This window comes from Macaca fascicularis, chromosome 12 (genome assembly GCF_037993035.2).
Source record: "Macaca fascicularis isolate 582-1 chromosome 12, T2T-MFA8v1.1".
Lineage (NCBI taxonomy): Eukaryota > Metazoa > Chordata > Mammalia > Primates > Cercopithecidae > Macaca > Macaca fascicularis.
In genome coordinates this window covers 98,687,678-98,707,173 of record NC_088386.1, presented here as the reverse complement: position 1 = coordinate 98,707,173, position 19,496 = coordinate 98,687,678, and the positions used below count along the sequence as shown (strand labels likewise).

Genomic DNA, 19,496 nt, shown 5'->3' with positions numbered 1-19,496 from the left:
TCCCTCCCTTTTATGAAATCTCTCCTAAATATCTGATAGTTCTGCCAGCCTTGAACTCTGTTATCTATGTTAAGCCAGTAAGACTTGGCTTCCTGCCTAACCGACCCCCAGTGGTAAGCAGATTTAGCAGTACCCTCAGTCATAAAACCACAAATATGCAAATCCCACCTTTTGCAGATTTATCCTCCCGGTCACTTGCTCCCTTTGCCAGGGACCATGTGCCCTCTGCAGGCAAGATAGTTTCCAGAAATGGAGGAGTCGAGTTTTTGATGTCCAATCAGATAAGTTACTCTTTCTCTTCCAAAGAGATACTGAGAGAGTGGTTGCCGAGGACAGGAGTATATTGTTTGAACTACATCAACATGGAAGTTGACGTAGGGAAGAGGTATTCTCTTCTGATACTCCCTAGTATTTTGTTCTCCTAATTGAGCTTAAACCTGCAGTCAGTTTAGTAGAAGAGATTAACAGTTTGTCATATGGTTGGACTGCTGATAAGTCTTATAAAATTGGGAGGGGAGGGAAGGAGAAGGAGGACTGAAAGCAGTTGAGAGCAACCAAAAGAAGAAAAAAACTGGATGGGAAAGAAAAACTAAGTTTCTCTCAAGACACTCGATGTGTCAGAACAATATAATGCTTATATCAAATCCGTTCTCCCTAGGTACCCAAATTAAATTCCCTCTCTATTCCAAATAATGTCCAGACAAATTTTCCAGGATAACATATTAAGAGATTTGGCAATTAAATGGTGACTAATATGTACTGCCCAGGAATGTAGGAGGATATCCAAAGGATAATAATCCAGAGGGTATCTGGAAAATTGGCCACTTTGTGGACTTTACAGCTTGTCCTTGTTCTATCTTATGCTTTTTATTTAAATCTGCTTTGTCTGATACTAATATAGCTATTCTAATTTCATTTTGTTTCTATTTACCTGGTATATCTTAACTCATATCTTTATTTTTATGTTTCTATGTCATTTTGTTTTAAGTAGATCTCAAATAGCATATAGTTGGATTTCGATTTTTGTTTTTTATGATTTGAGATTCTTTGTATTTAAAAAGAAGTTTGCATCTATCATACTAAATAATATAATTGTTCTTCTTCTTCCATCTTCTTGTTTTGTACTTTGTGTTATATGCCTTACTCCTGTTTTTCCCACTCAGTCTTTTGCTTTTGCTCAAGTTTTTCTGGCTCTTTTGTTTTATCCCTAGTAATTTGGAGATTAAACATTCTATTTTTATTTAATTAGTAATTACTTAAAATTAAAAGAAAATGAACCTCTATTTCTTTACTAACATGAAAAATACACTAGCATCTATCAATGTGTTTGGAAATAACGAGTGAGTCACATACTTTAGTATTTCCCTTTTGTTCCTACTCTTACAGTTTGTTGGAATAATTTGAGCTTTAGATCCAAACTGTTATTAGTATTTATTCTTTTTATATATCCTTAAGAAATACTTTTCACATTTGCATTTCCTTATGTAGCCACGTTAACCTTGTTAAGAATAACTTCTTAGAGGTTATTTTATTTTATTTTATTTTTTGGGACGGAGTCTTGCTTTGTTACCAGGCTGGAGTGCAGTGGTACGATCTTGGCTCACTGCAACCTCTGCCTCCTGGGTTCAAGTGATTCTCCTGCCTCAGCCTCCTGAGTAGCTGGGATTACAGGTGCGTGCCACCACGCCCAGCTAATTTTTTGTATTTTAGTACAGACAGGGTTTCACCATGTTGGCCAGGATGGTCTCGATCTCCTGACCTCGTGATCCATCCACCTTGGCCTCCCAAAGTGCTGGGATTACAGGCGTGAGCCACCACGCCTGGCATATGTTAATTTTTATGTTTACATTTTATAATGTCCATCTGTATTTCTTTTATAACATATCTTCCCTTATACCTAAGGACTTTATTTGTGTTGATTTATTGGACATTAAAATATTTCTTTGAGTGATTTTTAAAGAGTATGTGTTGGAATCTGCATATCTGAAAATATTAAATGGATGTTTGTCTGACATGGCAATTATAACTATAGGAAATCTTCCTAAGGAAATGATAGTAGTATGTAAAGATGTATGTACAAGTTTATTTTGCAGTTTTATTACAAAAGCAAAACTTAGAAAGTAATAAACATCTATAAATAGATACCAGTCAAATAAAATATAATTTTCTCTAGACATAACTGCAAAATCTTGTTTTATTACCTTTGTCATCTAAAATTAATATAAATATAATCTTTTGCCTGTTTCATGTGCAAGTTGAAATTGTAACATACATTTAGACCATATAAAGCAAGCATTAGCATGTCAGACTGAGAACATCAATAGTAGGGGCCGGATGTGGTAGTTCACACCTGTAATCCCAGTGCTGCATGAGGCTGAGGCAGGAGCTTGCTTGAGCCCACGTTATCGTGAACTATGATTGCACCACTACATTAGAGCCTGAGCGATGGAACGAGACCCTGACTCTAAAAAAAAATTATATTTAATACCTTTTTTCCATTTGTCAGATTAAATATTGGCTAGCTAAACGTATTTATTATTGATTTTTTTTTTTTTTTTTTTTTGAGACGGAGTCTTGCCCTGTCTCCCAGGCTGGAGTGCAGTGGCACGATCTCGGCTCACTGCAAGCTCCACCTCCCGGGTTCACGCCATTCTCCTGCCTCAGCCTCCCGAGTAGCTGGGACTACAGGTGCCTGCCACCACGCCTGGCTAATTTTTTTTGTATTTTTAATAGAGACAGGGTTTCACCGTTTTAGCCAGAATGGTCTCGATCTCCTGACCCTGTGATTCACCTCCCAAAGTGCTGGGATTACAGGCATGAACCACCGTGCCCGGCCTATTATTGAGAATTTTTACAAGAAGTTTAATTTTAGTCTGTTCATTGTAGTCACTCCATGGATTCCTTTGGGCAACCCAGACCAGAAGATAATCAGTCAGTAGTCAGCAGAATGCAAAAGAAATACTGGAAAACTAAACAGGTCTTTATCAAAGCAACAGGAAAAAAAGAGGATGAGCACTTGGTGGCGTCTGATGCTGAACTGGATGCTAAACTTGAGGTAAATTTGAGCATTCTATGTATTGCATATAACCGGCCATTATTTGGGGCTCCAAGGGGGACTGCAACAAGTTTTCACACTGGAGAGCTTATGGGGATAATAGAATATTTAGTTGTATCCAGCTGTCAATCAGAGCTCTGACTAGGAGGTCACAGTTCTCACAAACTGAAAATTTGCAAAACTGGTATTCACTAACTTAGATAAAATATGAATAAAGTAGTTTCTCTGGCACACATATTACAGTTTTTAAGCCAAGTCTTAATGAATTAATTACATTCCCAATTGAGACCATGTACTCATTATATATCAAGTCATACTATTTTGTAGTACTTTGATATGAAGTCTTATACCTCATTGAAATAATTAAAATCAAACAGCGAATGAATATAATAGTTATTGTTTCTATTTTATTAAGAGATAGAGTTATTGAAATATTTCCTAATGCCTTTTTTGACTGTTTTTTATTTTAAATAATTGCCGTGAAACAATTTTAAAGCAATAAATGGTTTAAAGTAAGTAGGCTAATTAGAGAAGAGTATAATATAAATGAATAAAAAAGTCTGATTTTCTTTTTTTTTTTTTTTGGATGGAGTTTCACTGTGGTTGCCCAGGCTGGAGCACAATGGCGCAATCTCGGCTCACCACAACCTCCGCCTCCTGGGTTCAAGCGATTCTCCTGCCTCACCCTCCCGAGTAGCTGGGATTACAGGCCTGTACCACCATTCCCAGCTAATTTTGTATTTTTAGTAGAGACAGGGTTTCTCCATGTTGGTCAGGCTGGTCTCAAACTCCCGACCTCAGGTGATCCACCTGCCTCAGCCTCCCAAAGTGCTGGGATTACAGGTGTGAGCCACCATGCCCAGCTCAAATGTCTGAATTTTTAAATGCAGATTTACTAACTCAACATATATATATATATACACACACACACACACACACACACACACACACACACACACACATACACACACTAATTTAAGCTAACTCTTACAAATATTTCTAAGCAGGGATTCTGTTATACTTGGAATATAATCATTATGGTGGGATTCTTAAAAATATGGGTCTAATTAAACTGGTCTTGATCAAGTATTTTCATTCTGCAAAAAGTAAACTTACTGCCAAAACAAATACGGAAATAGATAAAAAATTTGACAAGATTTTACTATTTGTATTGAAAAGTATTCCTAGGATTCAGTGACAAATGTGTAAAAATGAAGACTTTATTATTATTGGTGTTGTATGTTTTAACGCAACAAGAACTTGTTCCAGATATATTCCCATAGAAGTGGGAATGTATGAGGTTTTGGTATTGTTTTACATTGTTAGGTCATCTGTGGGTGACATGTTTTATATTCAGTGTAAATCTGGCCATTAGATAAGTATTTGGAATCAACCAAGAACTTTCTCCCACATTTGTATTTTTAAAAATGAGAAACAGTTTTATTATAAAAATAAAAATAGTGCGTAAACCTATGGAAAAAATATCAAGCATAATCACGTCATCTTAGTAGAACTATCTTTTCTGTATTCTTTTTTTTTTTTGAGATGGACTCTTGCTCTGTTGCCCAGGCTGGAGTGCGGTGGCATGATCTCAGCTCACAGCAACCTCCACCTCCAGGGTTGTTCAAGCAATTCTCTTGCCTCAGCTTCCCAAAGAGCTGGGATTACAGGAGACTGCCACCATGGCTGGCTAATTTTTGTATTTTTAGTAGATACAGGGTTTCACCATGCTGGGCAGGCTGGTCTCTAACTCTCGAACTCAGGCGATCCACCCACCTCGGCCTCCCTCCCAAAGTGCTGGGATTACAGGCAGGAGCCGTGAGATACCGTGCCCAGTCTTTTGTATTCTTTTCTAATCTTCTTCCATATGCATTTAAAACAGATTTTACAATTGCCAAATCCAGATACCAAATGCACTTCAAACATGTCTAAAGTCATAAGGAAAATCGATGCCTGCTCCTCCTTTTACGATTTTCGTGTTTATTATCTACCTTCTTTAGGCTTGATCAAACATCAAAATAATAATAAAAACTGCTCCAGAGATAGAATGTTCAGGCTTCTTGATGATATTAGGCATCTGAAAAATCAAAGGGTTAGGGCTTAGTATTATATACCAGTACCAAGATCTTTTTGAACTAAGTCACATAAAAATTCTTTAGTGTAGCTGGGTGCGGTGGCTCACGCCTGTAATCCCAGCACTTTGGGAGGCCTAGGTGGGCGGATCACGAGGTCAGGAGATCGAAACCATCCTGGCGAACACGGTGAAACCCCATCTCTACTAAAAATACAAAAAAATTAGCCGGGCATGGTGGTGGGCGCCTGTAGTCTCAGCTTCTCAGGAGGCTGAGGCAGGAGAATGGTGTGAACCCGGAAGGCGACGGAGCTTGCAGTGAGCGGAGATCACGCCACTGCACTCCAGCCTGGGAGACACAGCGAGACTCCGTCTCAAAAAAAAAAAAAAAAAAAAAAATTCTTTAGTGTAGATTCTGAACAGACAGGCCTTGCTATTAAAAAAAAAAAAAAATCTAATCCCAGCACTTTGGGAGGCTGAGGCAGGTGGATCACCTGAGGTCAGGAGTTCAAGACCAGCCTGGCCAAGATGGTGAAACCCTGTCTCTACTAAAAATACAAAAATTAGCCGGGCATGGTAACAGGCACCTGTAATCCCAGCTACTGAGGAGGCTGAGGCAGAAGAATTGCTTGAACCCAGGTGGCAGAGGTTGCAGTGAGCCGAGATTGCACCACTGAACTCCAGCCTGGGCGACAGAGTGAGACTCCACCTCAAAAAAAAAAAAACAAAAAATCCTCATTGTAGCTATACTCTAAAACTTATGCTGGCTTGTTTATCTGGGAACACCTACATGTATTAATTCGTTGAAGATTTATGTCATGTATATAGTGTGGCCTCATCTCAAATTTTCATGTGCTTAATTTTGAAACGAGAGTCTACTGGATATTTCCTTTTCTGTTAGCAATTAGCAGCAGTAGTAATGAAAGAATTAATATCTATAGAAAATTCTTTAAAAAAATCTAAAAATAATTTATATTTGATGTTATAATACATTATTTAATTTTTATAGTAAATTCACTAATCTGTTTTGCTTAGACCAGTATGGAAGAAAAGCCAGACTCGGAGTTAACACTTTGTAAGTTTATCTACACTCTGTTCATCTGTGGTTGGCAATATTTGATGCAGTTTATATTAGATTTATGTTTTTGTTATTTAGATTGTTTGGAGCTGAGATGAGGACAAATTCGTCACTTTTAATTTTTTGTTTGCTCCCATATATTTATTATCATTTTTTCCAGCTCTCATGGGGGAATGTGCTTTCTACATAGGAAGTAAAACCAAAACTAAAGCACACGTCATAGCCAAGGAAAATAGACATAATGTTTTTAAAACAGACATAATACTTATAAGAAAATGTTTTGCTTTTGGAGTGCTTATAACATATGTTTGTTTATAGTTCTTTAAATTGTCCTAATAAAATTTATATCTCAAGGTTTTTCACTCCGTTCAAGAGACATGCACTGAACTTCTGAAGATAGTCGAGAAATACCAGCTAAGACTCAATGGTATGAAATCCTAGATATCTATCTGATAATTCCCATTTAAAATAAATATTAGCATTTTTTAAAATGAAAGATTTAATGTAATAGTAGAACAATTTTGTGAATAGCATCTTATGGCAGAATATGAATATTTACAGTGACCTGTTCTCAAAGGCGCCCCAGTATTCTCTCTTTTCTCCTCAGTTAATCAAATCCTCTAACCCAGATTTATGTTTTGCTGATACTCTTTTTTTTCTTTGAGACAGGGTCTTTCTCTATCACCCAGGCTGGAGTGCAGCGGTGCGATCACAGCTCACTACAGTCTCCACCACCTGGGCTCAAGTGATCCTCCCGCCTCAGCCTACCAAGTAGCTGGGATACCTGGCTAATTTTTGTACTTTTTGGTAGACACAGGATCTCACTATGCTGCCCAGACTGGTTTCAAATTCCTGGTCTCAAGTGATCCTCCTGCCTCGACCTCCCAAAGTGCTGGGATTACAGGTGTGAGTCACCATGCCTGGGCCTGCCCAGCATCTGAAATGGATTTGTTTCCATCACTTAAACCTCTCTTTCTTTCTTTCTTTTTTTTTTTTTTTTTTTTGAGACGGAGTCTCACGCTGTTGCCCAGGCTGGAGTGCAGTGGCGCGATCTCGGCTCACTGCAAGCTCCGCCTCCTGGGTTCCCGCCATTCTCCTGCCTCAGCCTCCTGAGTAGCTGGGACTACAGGCGCCCGCCACCGCGCCCGGCTAATTTTTTTTGTATTTTTAGTAGAGACGGGGTTTCACTGTGGTCTCGATCTCCTGACCTTGTGCTCCGCCCGCCTCGGCCTCCCAAAGTGCTGGGATTACAGGCTTGAGCCACCGCGCCCGGCCTTAAACCTCTCTTTCTTGACTCCCACTTGCCCTTGCAATTAAATTTAATTCCTCTGCTGCTGTTTACAGAAAAACATGATGTAATTGTCTGTATGCATGGTCTCTGTTCCTTTCCTTCCACTTTCTCTTGTACTCACTCCAGTCAAGTTTTCATCCGCATCACTCCACCAAATTTCTCTTGTCAAGGTCGTGATTAACCAACTCCTATCTAAATCTGGCTTATCACATTATTTAACACAGTTGATTATTTCCTATTCCTTGATACACTTTCTTCACTTGGCTTTCCGGATTTTCCTCCTCCTGGTCACTCTTTCTTGGCATCCTGCCTTTGCTGATTCTCTTCTCTCCTGGACCTGTTCGGGTTAAAACTCAATCTTTGGATCACTTCTCCTTTTTTAATTACCATGGGCCTGCTGGACATGGCGACCTCTCTAATCACACCTCCTAAAACTTTCTCCCCTTTAGCCATATTAATACCTTACATAGTAGGCATATCTGCATAGTGGAATCCCTAACTTCCTTTGTGTATTTGGTCAAATGTCATCTTTTTAAATGAGGCCCTCCCTGAACTGCATATCTAAAATGCAATACTCTCTGCCCTCAGAGGGTACAAAAAATACAGTACAATACAATGCAATGCAATGCAATACTCTTTTCTCTCAAAACTCCCTGTCCAGTTAACAATATTCAACATTCTATATATTTTGTCCATTGTTTTTCTTCCCACCACTAGAATATGCCCTCCCTAAGGGCAGACTTTTTTTTTTTTTTTTTGAGGCGGAGTCTCACTCTGTCGCCCAGGCTGGAGTTCAGTGGCGCAATCTCAGCTCACTGCAACCTCTGCCTCCTGGGTTCAAGCAGTGCTCTGCCTCAGCCTCCCAAGTAGCTGGGATTATAGGCGCTCACCAGCATGCCCGGCTAATTTTTGTATTTTTAGTAGAGATGGGGTTTCACCATCTTAGCCAGGTTGGTCTTGAACTCCTATCCTTGTGATCCACCCGCCTTGGCCTCCCAAAGTGCTGGGATTACAGGCGTGAGTCACTGCACCCGGCCAGGACAGAATTTTTCTGTTATATTTCTGTGTCTACAGTCTAGAAACAATGGTCTAGCATGTAGTCAGTACTCGATAAATATTTGATTTCAATGAATCAATAATTTTTCTCATGTAGCTACGTAAATTAATCTGATCACTTTATAATCAGATCTTATATATTGTCCCATTAAAGAAAGAAATCCAATAAAGCATGATTATTCAAGTATTTTTTTGACTACCTGCCATGTGCTTTTCCCAAGGAAATAGTTGGAGAAACAACTTTTGTAACAAAAAGAGAGACAATATAAGTAGTATGTAATTGAGTTCAGAATAATGATATAGACATAACTGAATTCCTAGGAGTGAAAAATAACCATGGATTAGAGTAATTGGTAAAGACAACTCCATAGACAGGAATTGAGGTAAAACGTAAAGGATTTATAGAAGTTGAACATGTAGAGAAGAGACTTGGAGTTTAAAGAGCTTAAAGAATGAGAACAGCCTGCATGGACAGAAGAGTTTGTCATTGAAACTAATGGGAGGATAAAGGAACAAAGGAAATTTGGGGTCAGATTACTAATGACCTTATATATTTTACCAAGCAGTAAAAGGCCATCACAATCACTGGACCAAGTGAGTCCTGTCTTAGAAATGAAAATGTGAAGAAAATCAGCAAGTTTATATACCCTGAAATCACTGGATCTTTTAGCACTCTGGTAGAGCATTTCAGGATAAGGAAGAGATATACATATATAGATTTAATTGTGTATTTTCGCTTCAAGATTGTGTATAAATACGTGATTTCTTGAAGACATTTGTATTAATACATCTGTTGGGAGTAACATCAGACAAATGCAGTAGGTTAGTCCAGCACCATAAATTTATGGGAATCTCTTGACTGAGGGGAGAACACGTCAGGGAGGGGTCTCTGTAGATTTTGGCAGGCAGGTCTCAACATAGAAGCAGCAAAGATTCAGCCTCACTGACTGCCCTTTCTGCAATGATAAAGGTAAGCTTCAGTGATCATTTATGTTCAGTTGATAGTTGATAATGAAGTATTCCAAGTATTCAAAGTGCTTTCTGAACCACTATACCCAAATGAATATTTTCTAGTAGGTTTTTTGTTTTGTTTTGTTTTTGAGGTGGAGTCTCGCTCTGTCACCCAGGCTGGAGTGTAGTGGCATGATCTATGCTCACTGCAAGCTCCACCTCCCGGGTTCATGCCATTCTCCTGCCTCAGCCTCTCGAGTAGCTGGGGCTACAGGCGCCTGCCACCATGCCTGGCTAATTTTTTGGATTTTTAATAGAGACGGGGTTTCACCGTGTTAGCCAGGATGGTCTCGATCTCCTGACCTCGTGATCCACGCGCCTCGGCCTCCCAAAGTGCTGGGATTACAGGTGTGAGCCACTGTGCCCAGCCCTAGTAATTTTCATTGAGGTATATTTTATGACGTTCTGATTCAAAGGAAATGTGTAAACTGTACATCAGCATTAAATTAGCGTGACTCCCCAAACCGCATCTGCTCTGTATCAGGTCGGTTGTTCATGGTTTTATTAGAGATAAGACTACAGACTGTGTAGACACCTTCCTCATTACACCATTGTGCTCTCCTTGGGTCACTCTTACAGGCATGGCGGCGGGGACAGGGGGAGTGGGGAGGCAGCATGAGGAGGCCTGAGTTCTGTTGCTGCCCCACAAATAGCCAGGCATTTACCTTTCAGTTTTAACTTTGATTTTCTATGAAGTAGGATGAAATTAGGCATGACATTTGTTGTTGTTTATGTACTTTAAGCTTATAATTGGAGCGCAGTGGGTTTTCTCCCCTTATTAGTCTTACTGTGGTTACAGGATCAGCTTACACTAGATCAATATTTCTTAAATTGTGGTGAAGGACTTTTTTTTTGTTGCATGGTTTACTTTCAATCTGTTGTAAACTGATACCTTTGTAAAATTCAGTTAAAATGAATTTTTAGCTGAGCACTGTGACTCGTGCCTGTAATTCCAGTGCTTTGGGAGGCCAAGGTGGGAAGACGGCTTGAGGCTAGAAGTTTGAGACCAGCATGGGCAACATAGTGAGACCCTGCCTCTAAAATAATTTTTTAAAAATTAGCCAAGCACTCATGCCTGTAGTCTAAGCTACTCAGGAGGCTGAGGCAGGAGGATCACTTGAGCCCAGGAATTCGAGGTTGCAGTGAGCTATGATCAAGCCACTGCACTCCAGGCTGGGCATCAGAGCAAGATCCCATCTTTTAAAAAAATAACTTTTAGAAAAATGAAATAAAATGCGTGAAAAATGTATTATAAGCTCACTTTATTAGATTTGACAAATATAAAATGCTTAAAGTCTCTACACAGTTATTCTCAGTTTCCTTCCTTCTTTGCTTGTCACAGCTTGGTAACAGAGGATTCTGGACCAATACTGGTACATGGCCCACACTTTGAGCAGCAGTGCACTAGATGACAGTTTTTAGGGTTGCTGGAGCAGAACTGTGGACATCTGTGGGTCTGGGATACCAATCATAGGAAACTGAAGCCAGGATGGAGTCAAGAATGAATTAACAAGTTTAAATAGGAAACACTTTGTAAGAGGCAATTATCCTAAAATACATCTCTGCACATTTGAAAATGCATCATTTATGGCTTTGTTTTGTAGTTTTGAGAGATTTTTGTCACTAAAAATCAGTCCTTCTCAAAGCGAGGTCCATGGATTCACTGTGTCGAAACCATCTGGAGTGCTGATAAGAAGCCAGATTCCCTAGACCTATGGAAAGTAGAGTCTCTGGAAATGGAGCCCAGGAATTGCATTTAAAAAATAAGTCTCTCTTCTTCTTCCCCCAAGTAAATCTTGTATAGAAAGTTATTGCTGTGAGAATTGTAGTTGTGTATATGTTTTAAACAAATGATGAAAGGAAACAATTAACTACACTGTAATTTTTTTCCTAGTTATATCAGAGGAAGAAAATGAGCTAGGGCTCTTTTTAAAGTTTCAAGCGGAACGAGATGCAACTCAAGCTGGCAAAATGATGGACGCCACTGGCAAGGCACTTTGTTCTTCAGCCAAGCAAAGGTTTACCATGGTGGTTCATTATCTTGAATCTGTAGTCAATCTGACAGTTTTGACATATGTACTTAAATTTGCATATTTGTAAAGGTCACTGTTCATTCTAATAAAGGGTTAAAGAGAAATATACCACAGTTATATGTTTTGATACCTAATTCTTAATTACTAATTTTGTATTCAAAATAATTATTTAATGATTGATGTTCTTTTATTTCCCCTAAAATCAGACAAGTGTCAGTTATATTTCTCAACTGGTTTAATGTAACAGTCACAGAATGACTAACATCTTAAAAATGTGTATTTCCAATTTCACTTTTTGATACCATACTATAAATACAGTGGTACTTTTTAATTAGAAAATTTTTTTCTTCTTAATTACATAGTTTCCAGTTATTATTTCAGTTTCTAATATAATGATACCTACTGCAAAGCATCTCCTATAATTACTAAACCGAGCCCAAATCTTTAGCATTTAAGAAGAATAAAACAGTCCTTATCAGACCTATAATGATGGTATCCAATTTATATAGCTTTATTCTGAAACATCACGTCAGTGCAGAAGTCTATCTTGAAGGAAGTGACATGGAGGTACTAAGTACAGGGCCCTCCAATGGCCACTAAGCAAAAAGGAGGAATTGGATTTAATTTGTGTTTCTTAAATACTTGTTATCTTGTCCTCATCCTCAGCTGCTAAGAACTCCATACTCATTAGTTCTCCTAGCATCTCATCTACTCTTCCAAACCCAGGTTTTCCCTGAACTTGTCAAATGAAAGGCTTTCTGTTAATTGGATTATGCTTTATGAATGCAGGTTCTCTGTTCCTCTCAGAACTGTTTTCTAAATGGCACATTTACTTCTCAGGTTATTTATACATGGAATAACATCCAGAGTAGTGCAAAATGACTTATTTCCTAAAGTAATACTAGGGGAGGTTTAGACACTTTTTTTTTTTTTTTTTTTGAGGTGGAGTTTCACTCTGTTGCCCAGGCTGGAGTGCAGTGGTGCCATCTCGGCTTGCTGCAACCTCCACTTCCCGGGTTCAAGTGATTCTCCTGCCTCAGCCTCCCGAGTAGCTGGGATTACAGGCACCCGCCCACCATTCCCGGCTAATCTTTTGCATTTAGTAGAGACAGGGTTTCGCCATGTTGGCCAGGCTGGTCGCAAACTCCTGACCTCAGGTGATCTGCCCGCCTTGGCCTCCCAGAGTGTTGGGATTACAGGCGTGAGCCACCGCTCCCGGCCAACACATATTTATTGATAATTCAGAGTTGGCTATATGATCCTTATTTGCTTTCAAAATCTCCTTAGGGAACTTAATAAATTTTTACTTGTAGATTCATCTTGTTAGCAAATATGCTTTGTCATTGGTTTAAACTTTGTTTTGTTTTACTTATGATGTGTTCAACCCTCTGATTTTTACCTCTCTGCCATTAGATTGGCCCTGTGTACTCCTCTGTCTCGTCTGAAGCAAGAAGTAGCAACATTCAGCCAAAGGGCGGTATCTGATACCTTGATGACAATTAATCGGATGGAGCAGGCGCGCACAGAATACAGAGGAGCTCTGCTGTGGATGAAAGATGTATCCCAAGAGCTGGACCCAGACACCTTAAAGCAAATGGAAAAGTTTAGAAAAGTATGAAAATGTATCCTTTTCCTTTTCTTGGTGTATGAAATATGGAACTGCCACAGAATAATTAAGATAATAAAATTTCAGGTGTTTGTTGAGAAATATATGTTTCATTATACATTCTTGGTTGCTTGGAGACTGTAGTTGAAGTACAAAAGTTTATCACACTTTTATTTTTACTCCTGGAGTGGCATCTTCACACCGTCTACCTTTTTTATTAATTTTTTAAATCTGTTTCATGATAGATCTAAATTACCTCTTAAATGTGCTTGCTTGAACTTTTGAGATTCGTTGCAGGAAGAAAATAGTTTATTACAGAGGGACAAAAGTAATTTAAGTAAAAACTCATGTAAAATGATTATTAATTATAAGAAAATATGAAGGTTATCTAAATTTTTATTCTGTCACAATACAAAGTTTGGCCACAGACTTCATATGTTTTTGCTAAATTCCTTATTATAAATTATAACCCCTCATTGTATGATACATAAATAACAAAATTCATTTTACCATTCATTTCATAAATAGAGACCCCATAATAAAAATAATAATATTTAATTCTGATGGAGCCATGACTCTGGGCCAGATGTTAAGTGGTTTGCCTCATTGATTACACACAACAGCCCTATGAAGTAGGTGAATACATGGCCTCAGGCCACAACAACCTCGTATTCCATCCCTTTTACATCCTTTGACAGAATACAGTCCAAGGGAGTGATTGAACAACATTGTGAATGCGCTAAATGCCACTTAATTGAACACTTTAAAATTGCTAATTGTATGTTATGCAACTTTCACCTCAATTTTTAAAAGAAGAATAATGTATTAGTCTATTTTCATGCTGCTGATAAAGACATACCTGAGACTGGAAAGATATTTAATGGACTTACAGTTCCATGTGGCTGGGGAGGCCTCACAATCATGGTAGAAGGCAAGGAAGAGCAAGTCACGTCTTACATGGATGGTGGCAGGCAAAAAGAGCTTGTACAGGGAAACTCCCCCTTTTAAAACTATCAGATCTTGTGAGACTTACTATCACAAGAACAACATGGGAAAGACCTGCCCCCATGATTCAATTATCTCTCACTGGGTCCCTCCCATAACATGTGGGAATTCAAGATGAGATCTTTGCAGGGACACAGTCAAACCACATCAAATACAATCCAAGTCCCTATCTGGACCCTAAAAACCCTGCATGGCCTGATCTCTGGTCCCTCCACAACCACATGTTGTACTTGCTTCCTACACTCCAGGAAGAATGTGCTCTACCTCCTTGCTGCTTGTTCTTCTAACATGATAAGGTCTTCACCCCCTACCACTCTCAGAACCTTTGTCCTTGCTTGTCCCTAGTTCTGAAATGCTCTCCCCAGGGTCTTAGCATAGTCTGCTCATCATCTTTCTGTCCCAGTTCAAACATCATGCACGATCTCACCAGGGACTTTCATGTCATCAGTCATTCATTTCTGTTTACTTATTTGCTACTTTTGCAACTATATATTTATTTACTTCTTTTTTTCGTGTGCCTCCCTACCCAAGGATGGTGGGGAAGAACATTGTTTTGTTCACCACAGTATCTCAGAGCCTAGAACAATGCCTTGCATATAATAGGTACATTTGTTGAATGAATATATTAAAAAGTTGAGTATTCACACTACCTGATGGCATGACTCACCATTTATTCAAGAAATACAATAGGCCTCTACTGAAATTTATAAATATCTGCATGATTCAGAAATATTATTAATATTTCTCAGTGCTTTAACGAGGTCCCCTTTCCATTTATTCTTCTGCTCTTAGCTAAGTGCTATCTATGAATAGTTTTAAATGTTTCTTTTTATTTGGAATAGTTTTTTAAAAACGATTTGCTTTCCATCTATTATCTCATACTTTCTCAGCATAAAGATATCTTCTGGAAAGAATCTCCTACAATTACTAACAGTAGCCAAAATCTTCATCATTACTCATGAAATATTAATGATACAGGGAAAAGGAATTAGTCTTTATTATAATTTATTTCTGAAACTATTATGAACCTTGTACTATATTTATACTATATATCTGTAATAAAAATTAGCATTTTATTGCAGGTACAGATGCAAGTGAGAAATAGCAAAGCTTCTTTTGACAAGTTAAAGATGGATGTTTGTCAGAAAGTGGATTTACTTGGAGCTAGTCGCTGCAATATGCTATCTCATTCGCTCACTACCTACCAGGTACCCACCTCCATGGTCAGCATGTCCTTGCAGTAAAGATGAGTGGTGAGATTCCTTTTTAAAAGTTGTCTAGAGGGTGCAAAAAACTATGTGTGATTAGATTCCTTTGAATAGCAGTGTTGGGCTTAGAAACCAAAGTTTTCTAATTCTAAGTTCTATGTTCTTTTCATTCTGCCAAGTTGCCATCCTGTATCACTTTAACCTCAGAAGTCTCACTTGTGCTTATATTACCACAAATCACATATAAATAACACACAATGAATAAGTTAGATATTAATAAGCAGTTATTGATTTTTACATATATTTTTAAATGGAAAAAATTGAATAAACTGTACTTACATAAGAAAAGAGTAATAAACTACAGGAAATGGACATTAACTCCTGCTTTTAGGGAGTCTGCCTATTTCAGTTCAGTACTGTGGGATTCAGGAATGGAGAAAGGATGCACTTGAAAATAACTGTGTGTGATATCTGTTTAGCATCTTGCCTGAAAGACAACAGCTATGAGTTCAATTCTCCTTTATTCTCTCCATTCATCCCCCTCACTTTAATCAGGAACCCTGAAGCAGCGAGGAAAATTTCCAATTACTTGAGTTAGCTTGAGAACACATTTTTTGGCAAATCTCTCTTGAACTCTAGATGAAAGGCCAGATTTAGTGAATGTAATTTTTAGTGGTAAATGTAATTTTTCTCCAATTAAAAAGTTTTATATATTCCCATTAATATAAAGATTACACATGTGTCCCTCCTTTAACAGAGACTGGTATTTTTGTGCTTTTAACATTTCTCTTTTTGATATCTCAGATGTTCTAATCCCTAAGTTTTCATTCTCTTAGCTGCAGTTACTCTCTAGGTGGCTCCAGTGTGCATTCCTGTGCTATTTATACCGATAACACCCACACCTGCAGACAAAGATGCCAATTCTTATGCACAATCACTATTTGCAGTGCTTTATGGTTCCGAAAACTTGGAAAATTGAATTTAGTTCCTGCTGCTTCTTACTTGGCAACTGTTCATCTACTAAACTAGTAAGGAAATATAGCACTTAAAAAATCATGGAGGTGAAGGAGAACTGTAGTGTCACCTTTTCTTTTTTTGCAGAGAACACTGCTTGGATTCTGGGAGAAAACAGCTCGAATGATGTCCCAAATTCATGAAGCCTGTATTGGCTTTCATCCATATGATTTTGTAGCTCTCAAGGTACATTGCGTTCCATGTTCTCTTGTTTAGATGTATTACACTTCATTTAGGTGATAACATTGAAACTTTTTTTTTTTTTTTTTTTAACCAAGGTTAATTTAAAATTTACAAAACATTGAGAAACATTCTCCTTCAGCCAAGGGTCAGCATTTTCCTAATTGCAAATGCTGCCAGCAACACTGAAATACATAGGAATACTGCTGGCAGGCTCAAGATATTAGTAGGACAGGGAAAAAGAGGGAGACAGTAAAAAGAGAATTTAAATGCAAAGGAGATAAGAAAAGGCTATGGAAAGGAAAAACTTAAGAGGAACAAGTGATGGAAAGTGGTCATGTGTTCTCAAAAATGAACAGATTACCTACCTGACGATATTAGAAGTTACAGAAAAACTTTGTTTTACTTTTACACTGATGTCATGGATATAGTTCATGATACCAACATTATGCCAGGTTTCAGTACCTTTTAACTTACCATTCATTCTGCCTTATTTTCAGTAAAGCTTGAAAGTGTTGCTGGCTGGTTTGTTCAAGCTGGATGTGGTATTTGTGATAGGCTCATATCTTGCATATTTCTGGGGTTTAGGATGAACATAAAGTCATGTTCTGATATGGCATCTTCCAGCCCCAAAGATGCCCTTGAATTAGGTTGTTTTTTGTTTTGTTTTATTTTGACTTTTTATATAATAAATGCGTTGCTGTATGGCATACTGTGTATTTAGGCAAATTTTATATCCAATTTCTGCTCAGAATCAAAATTGAAAATCTTTAGCTGTATTTAGAGCATTGCGATACAGACTAGCAACACAGTTTAAGTGTTCTTTAGGCCTATTACTAAGTCGTTAAACTAATCTGTGGCTACCCCACATCACAGTATGTGCAGTTTGCACAGGCAGCCAGGAGAAACAAGTATATGAAGCTCAGTAGCTCAGTTCAGATTACAATAGCATACATGTCCTATATCTTTCACTCTCTAGTTCGGAACTTCCTATTTCATATGGTTCTTTAGAATTTATATTCTCATTTTCTTTGCAGAGAGGAAGAAACAGTCTTTCTATTTACTTAACATTGACTTTCTTATCCTTAGCAACTACAAGACACTCCAAGCAAGCTTACTGAAGACAATAAATATGAACAAATAGGCGGTTTTCTTACTGAACAGCTCAATAAGTAAGCAGGCATAAGTCATCTGTGTCATGTTATAGAAGTCCTGGATACCATCATATGATACATGTGGAAAGAATTGTTTCTTCTCTTACTGAATATTTATTTCTATGTCATTTTTCCAATCAACACTAAACATTTGTGTCATAGTCTGTTTTGCTATAACAGAATACCTGAGACAGGGAAATTTATAAAGTAAAAAAGTTTAGCTCATGGTTCTGCAGGCTGGGGAGTTCAAGGGCATGACCCTGGTTTCTGGTAAGAGCTTTAGTGCTGCTTCATAACATGGCAGAAAAGGTCAAAGGGGAAGCAGACCTGTGTGAAGAGGCAAAATCAAGGGGCGTGCTGGCTGTATAACAACCCATTCAGAAGCATTCCTGAGAGAACTAATCCAATCTCATGAGAGTAAGAACTCACTCATTACCATGAAAAAGGCACTAAACCATTCATGAGGGATCTGCCCCCATGACCCAAACACCTCTTACTAGGTCTCCACCTCCCAATACTCCCACACTGAGGTTGGGGTCAGATTTCAACAAGAGTTTTGATGAGGAGAAATTCAAACCTTAGCAATTTGTTTTGAAACCATATATATATATATATATATATTTTTTTTTTTCCATTTTTTTCTTAATATCTAGATCCTACACAAATTTTTTACATTTTTTAACATAGCAGACAAAGGACATGACAGGAGTATCAAACTGATTGGGGTCATTAAGAGTCTGTCATTTGGGATACTGAGCCTTGTATTAAGAGCCACAGGTACCTCTAGTGACTCTTGAAATGGGCAGCTAGAGAGAATAAAGGGACAGGTACCAGCATCTGTGAAATAAACTATGAGAAATCTATTTCCAGAATAACATACATAGGACTGGGACTGGTTATCTGAAAATATGGGCTGTTGCCATGTACATCCTTCATGTCCCCTGTTTCCCTTTTATTATATTGTCCCTTTGTTTTTCTTTCAAAGCTGCTATTTAATTCTCATTTTAACCAGATTCAGTATATTAACAAACTCAGAAATAAGGGCCAGTGATAAACCATATATTGTTGAGTAGAAGGTGATCATGAGAGAGTGGTTTGTTATAAAGCCCAACGCGCCTTGGAGTTTGCCTCTTGGCATGTGTCCACTTCCCCTTTGACCTTCTCTACCATGTTATGATGCAGCACTAAAGCCCTTGTCAGAAGCCGGGGCCATGATCTTTAACTTCCCAACCTGCAGAACTAAATCAACCTCTTTTCTTTATAAATTACTCAGTCTCAGGTATTCTGTTATAGTAATACAAAATGAACTAAGACACAAATGTAACATAAGACATTTTCCCATCTTCTCTATGAGGAAATCCAAACCAATTTTTTTTGCTAATTTGAATGTATAAATGTTTTAAGATAAACATTGATCAAATGTCTAGTTATAAATTAAATTTGTGAATTTATATATTGACTTTTGACTTTTTTTTTTTTTTTTTTTTTTTGACAGTGTCTCACTCTTTTTGTCCAGGCTGGAGTTCAGTGGCACAATCTCAGCTCACTGCAACCTCCCCCTCCCAGGTTCAAGCGATTCTCCTGCCTCAGCCTCCCGAGTAGCTGGGATTACAGGCATGCACTACTAAGCCCAGCTAATTTCTGTATTTTTTAGTAGAGATGGACTTTCACCATGTTGGCCAGGCTGGTCTCGAACTCCTGACCTCAAGTGATCTGCCCACTTCAGCCTCCCAA

The 19,496-nt window shown here is 38.2% G+C and overlaps 1 protein-coding gene across 20 annotated transcripts in view; it reads left to right on the top strand.

Moving 5' to 3' along the window:
* ICA1L (islet cell autoantigen 1 like) overlaps positions 1-19,496 on the top strand; it is a 99,165-nt gene that overhangs the window by 35,534 nt on the left and 44,135 nt on the right. For 15 of the 20 annotated variants that reach the window (XM_074009790.1, XM_074009787.1, XM_074009789.1 and 12 more), the window contains 7 exons: positions 2,887-3,055; positions 6,559-6,631; positions 11,457-11,580; positions 13,009-13,207; positions 15,289-15,414; positions 16,516-16,614; positions 17,698-17,780. In XM_074009790.1, coding sequence (XP_073865891.1) covers positions 2,894-3,055; positions 6,559-6,631; positions 11,457-11,580; positions 13,009-13,207; positions 15,289-15,414; positions 16,516-16,614; positions 17,698-17,780 — 866 coding nt within the window. In that variant the 5' untranslated portion in view covers positions 2,887-2,893. Of the gene's footprint in view, positions 1-2,886; positions 3,056-6,161; positions 6,202-6,558; positions 6,632-11,456; positions 11,591-13,008; positions 13,208-15,288; positions 15,460-16,515; positions 16,615-17,697; positions 17,781-19,496 lie in introns of those variants that run through there. The other 5 variants (XM_074009797.1, XM_074009794.1, XM_074009798.1 and 2 more) reach the window with 5 other exon arrangements.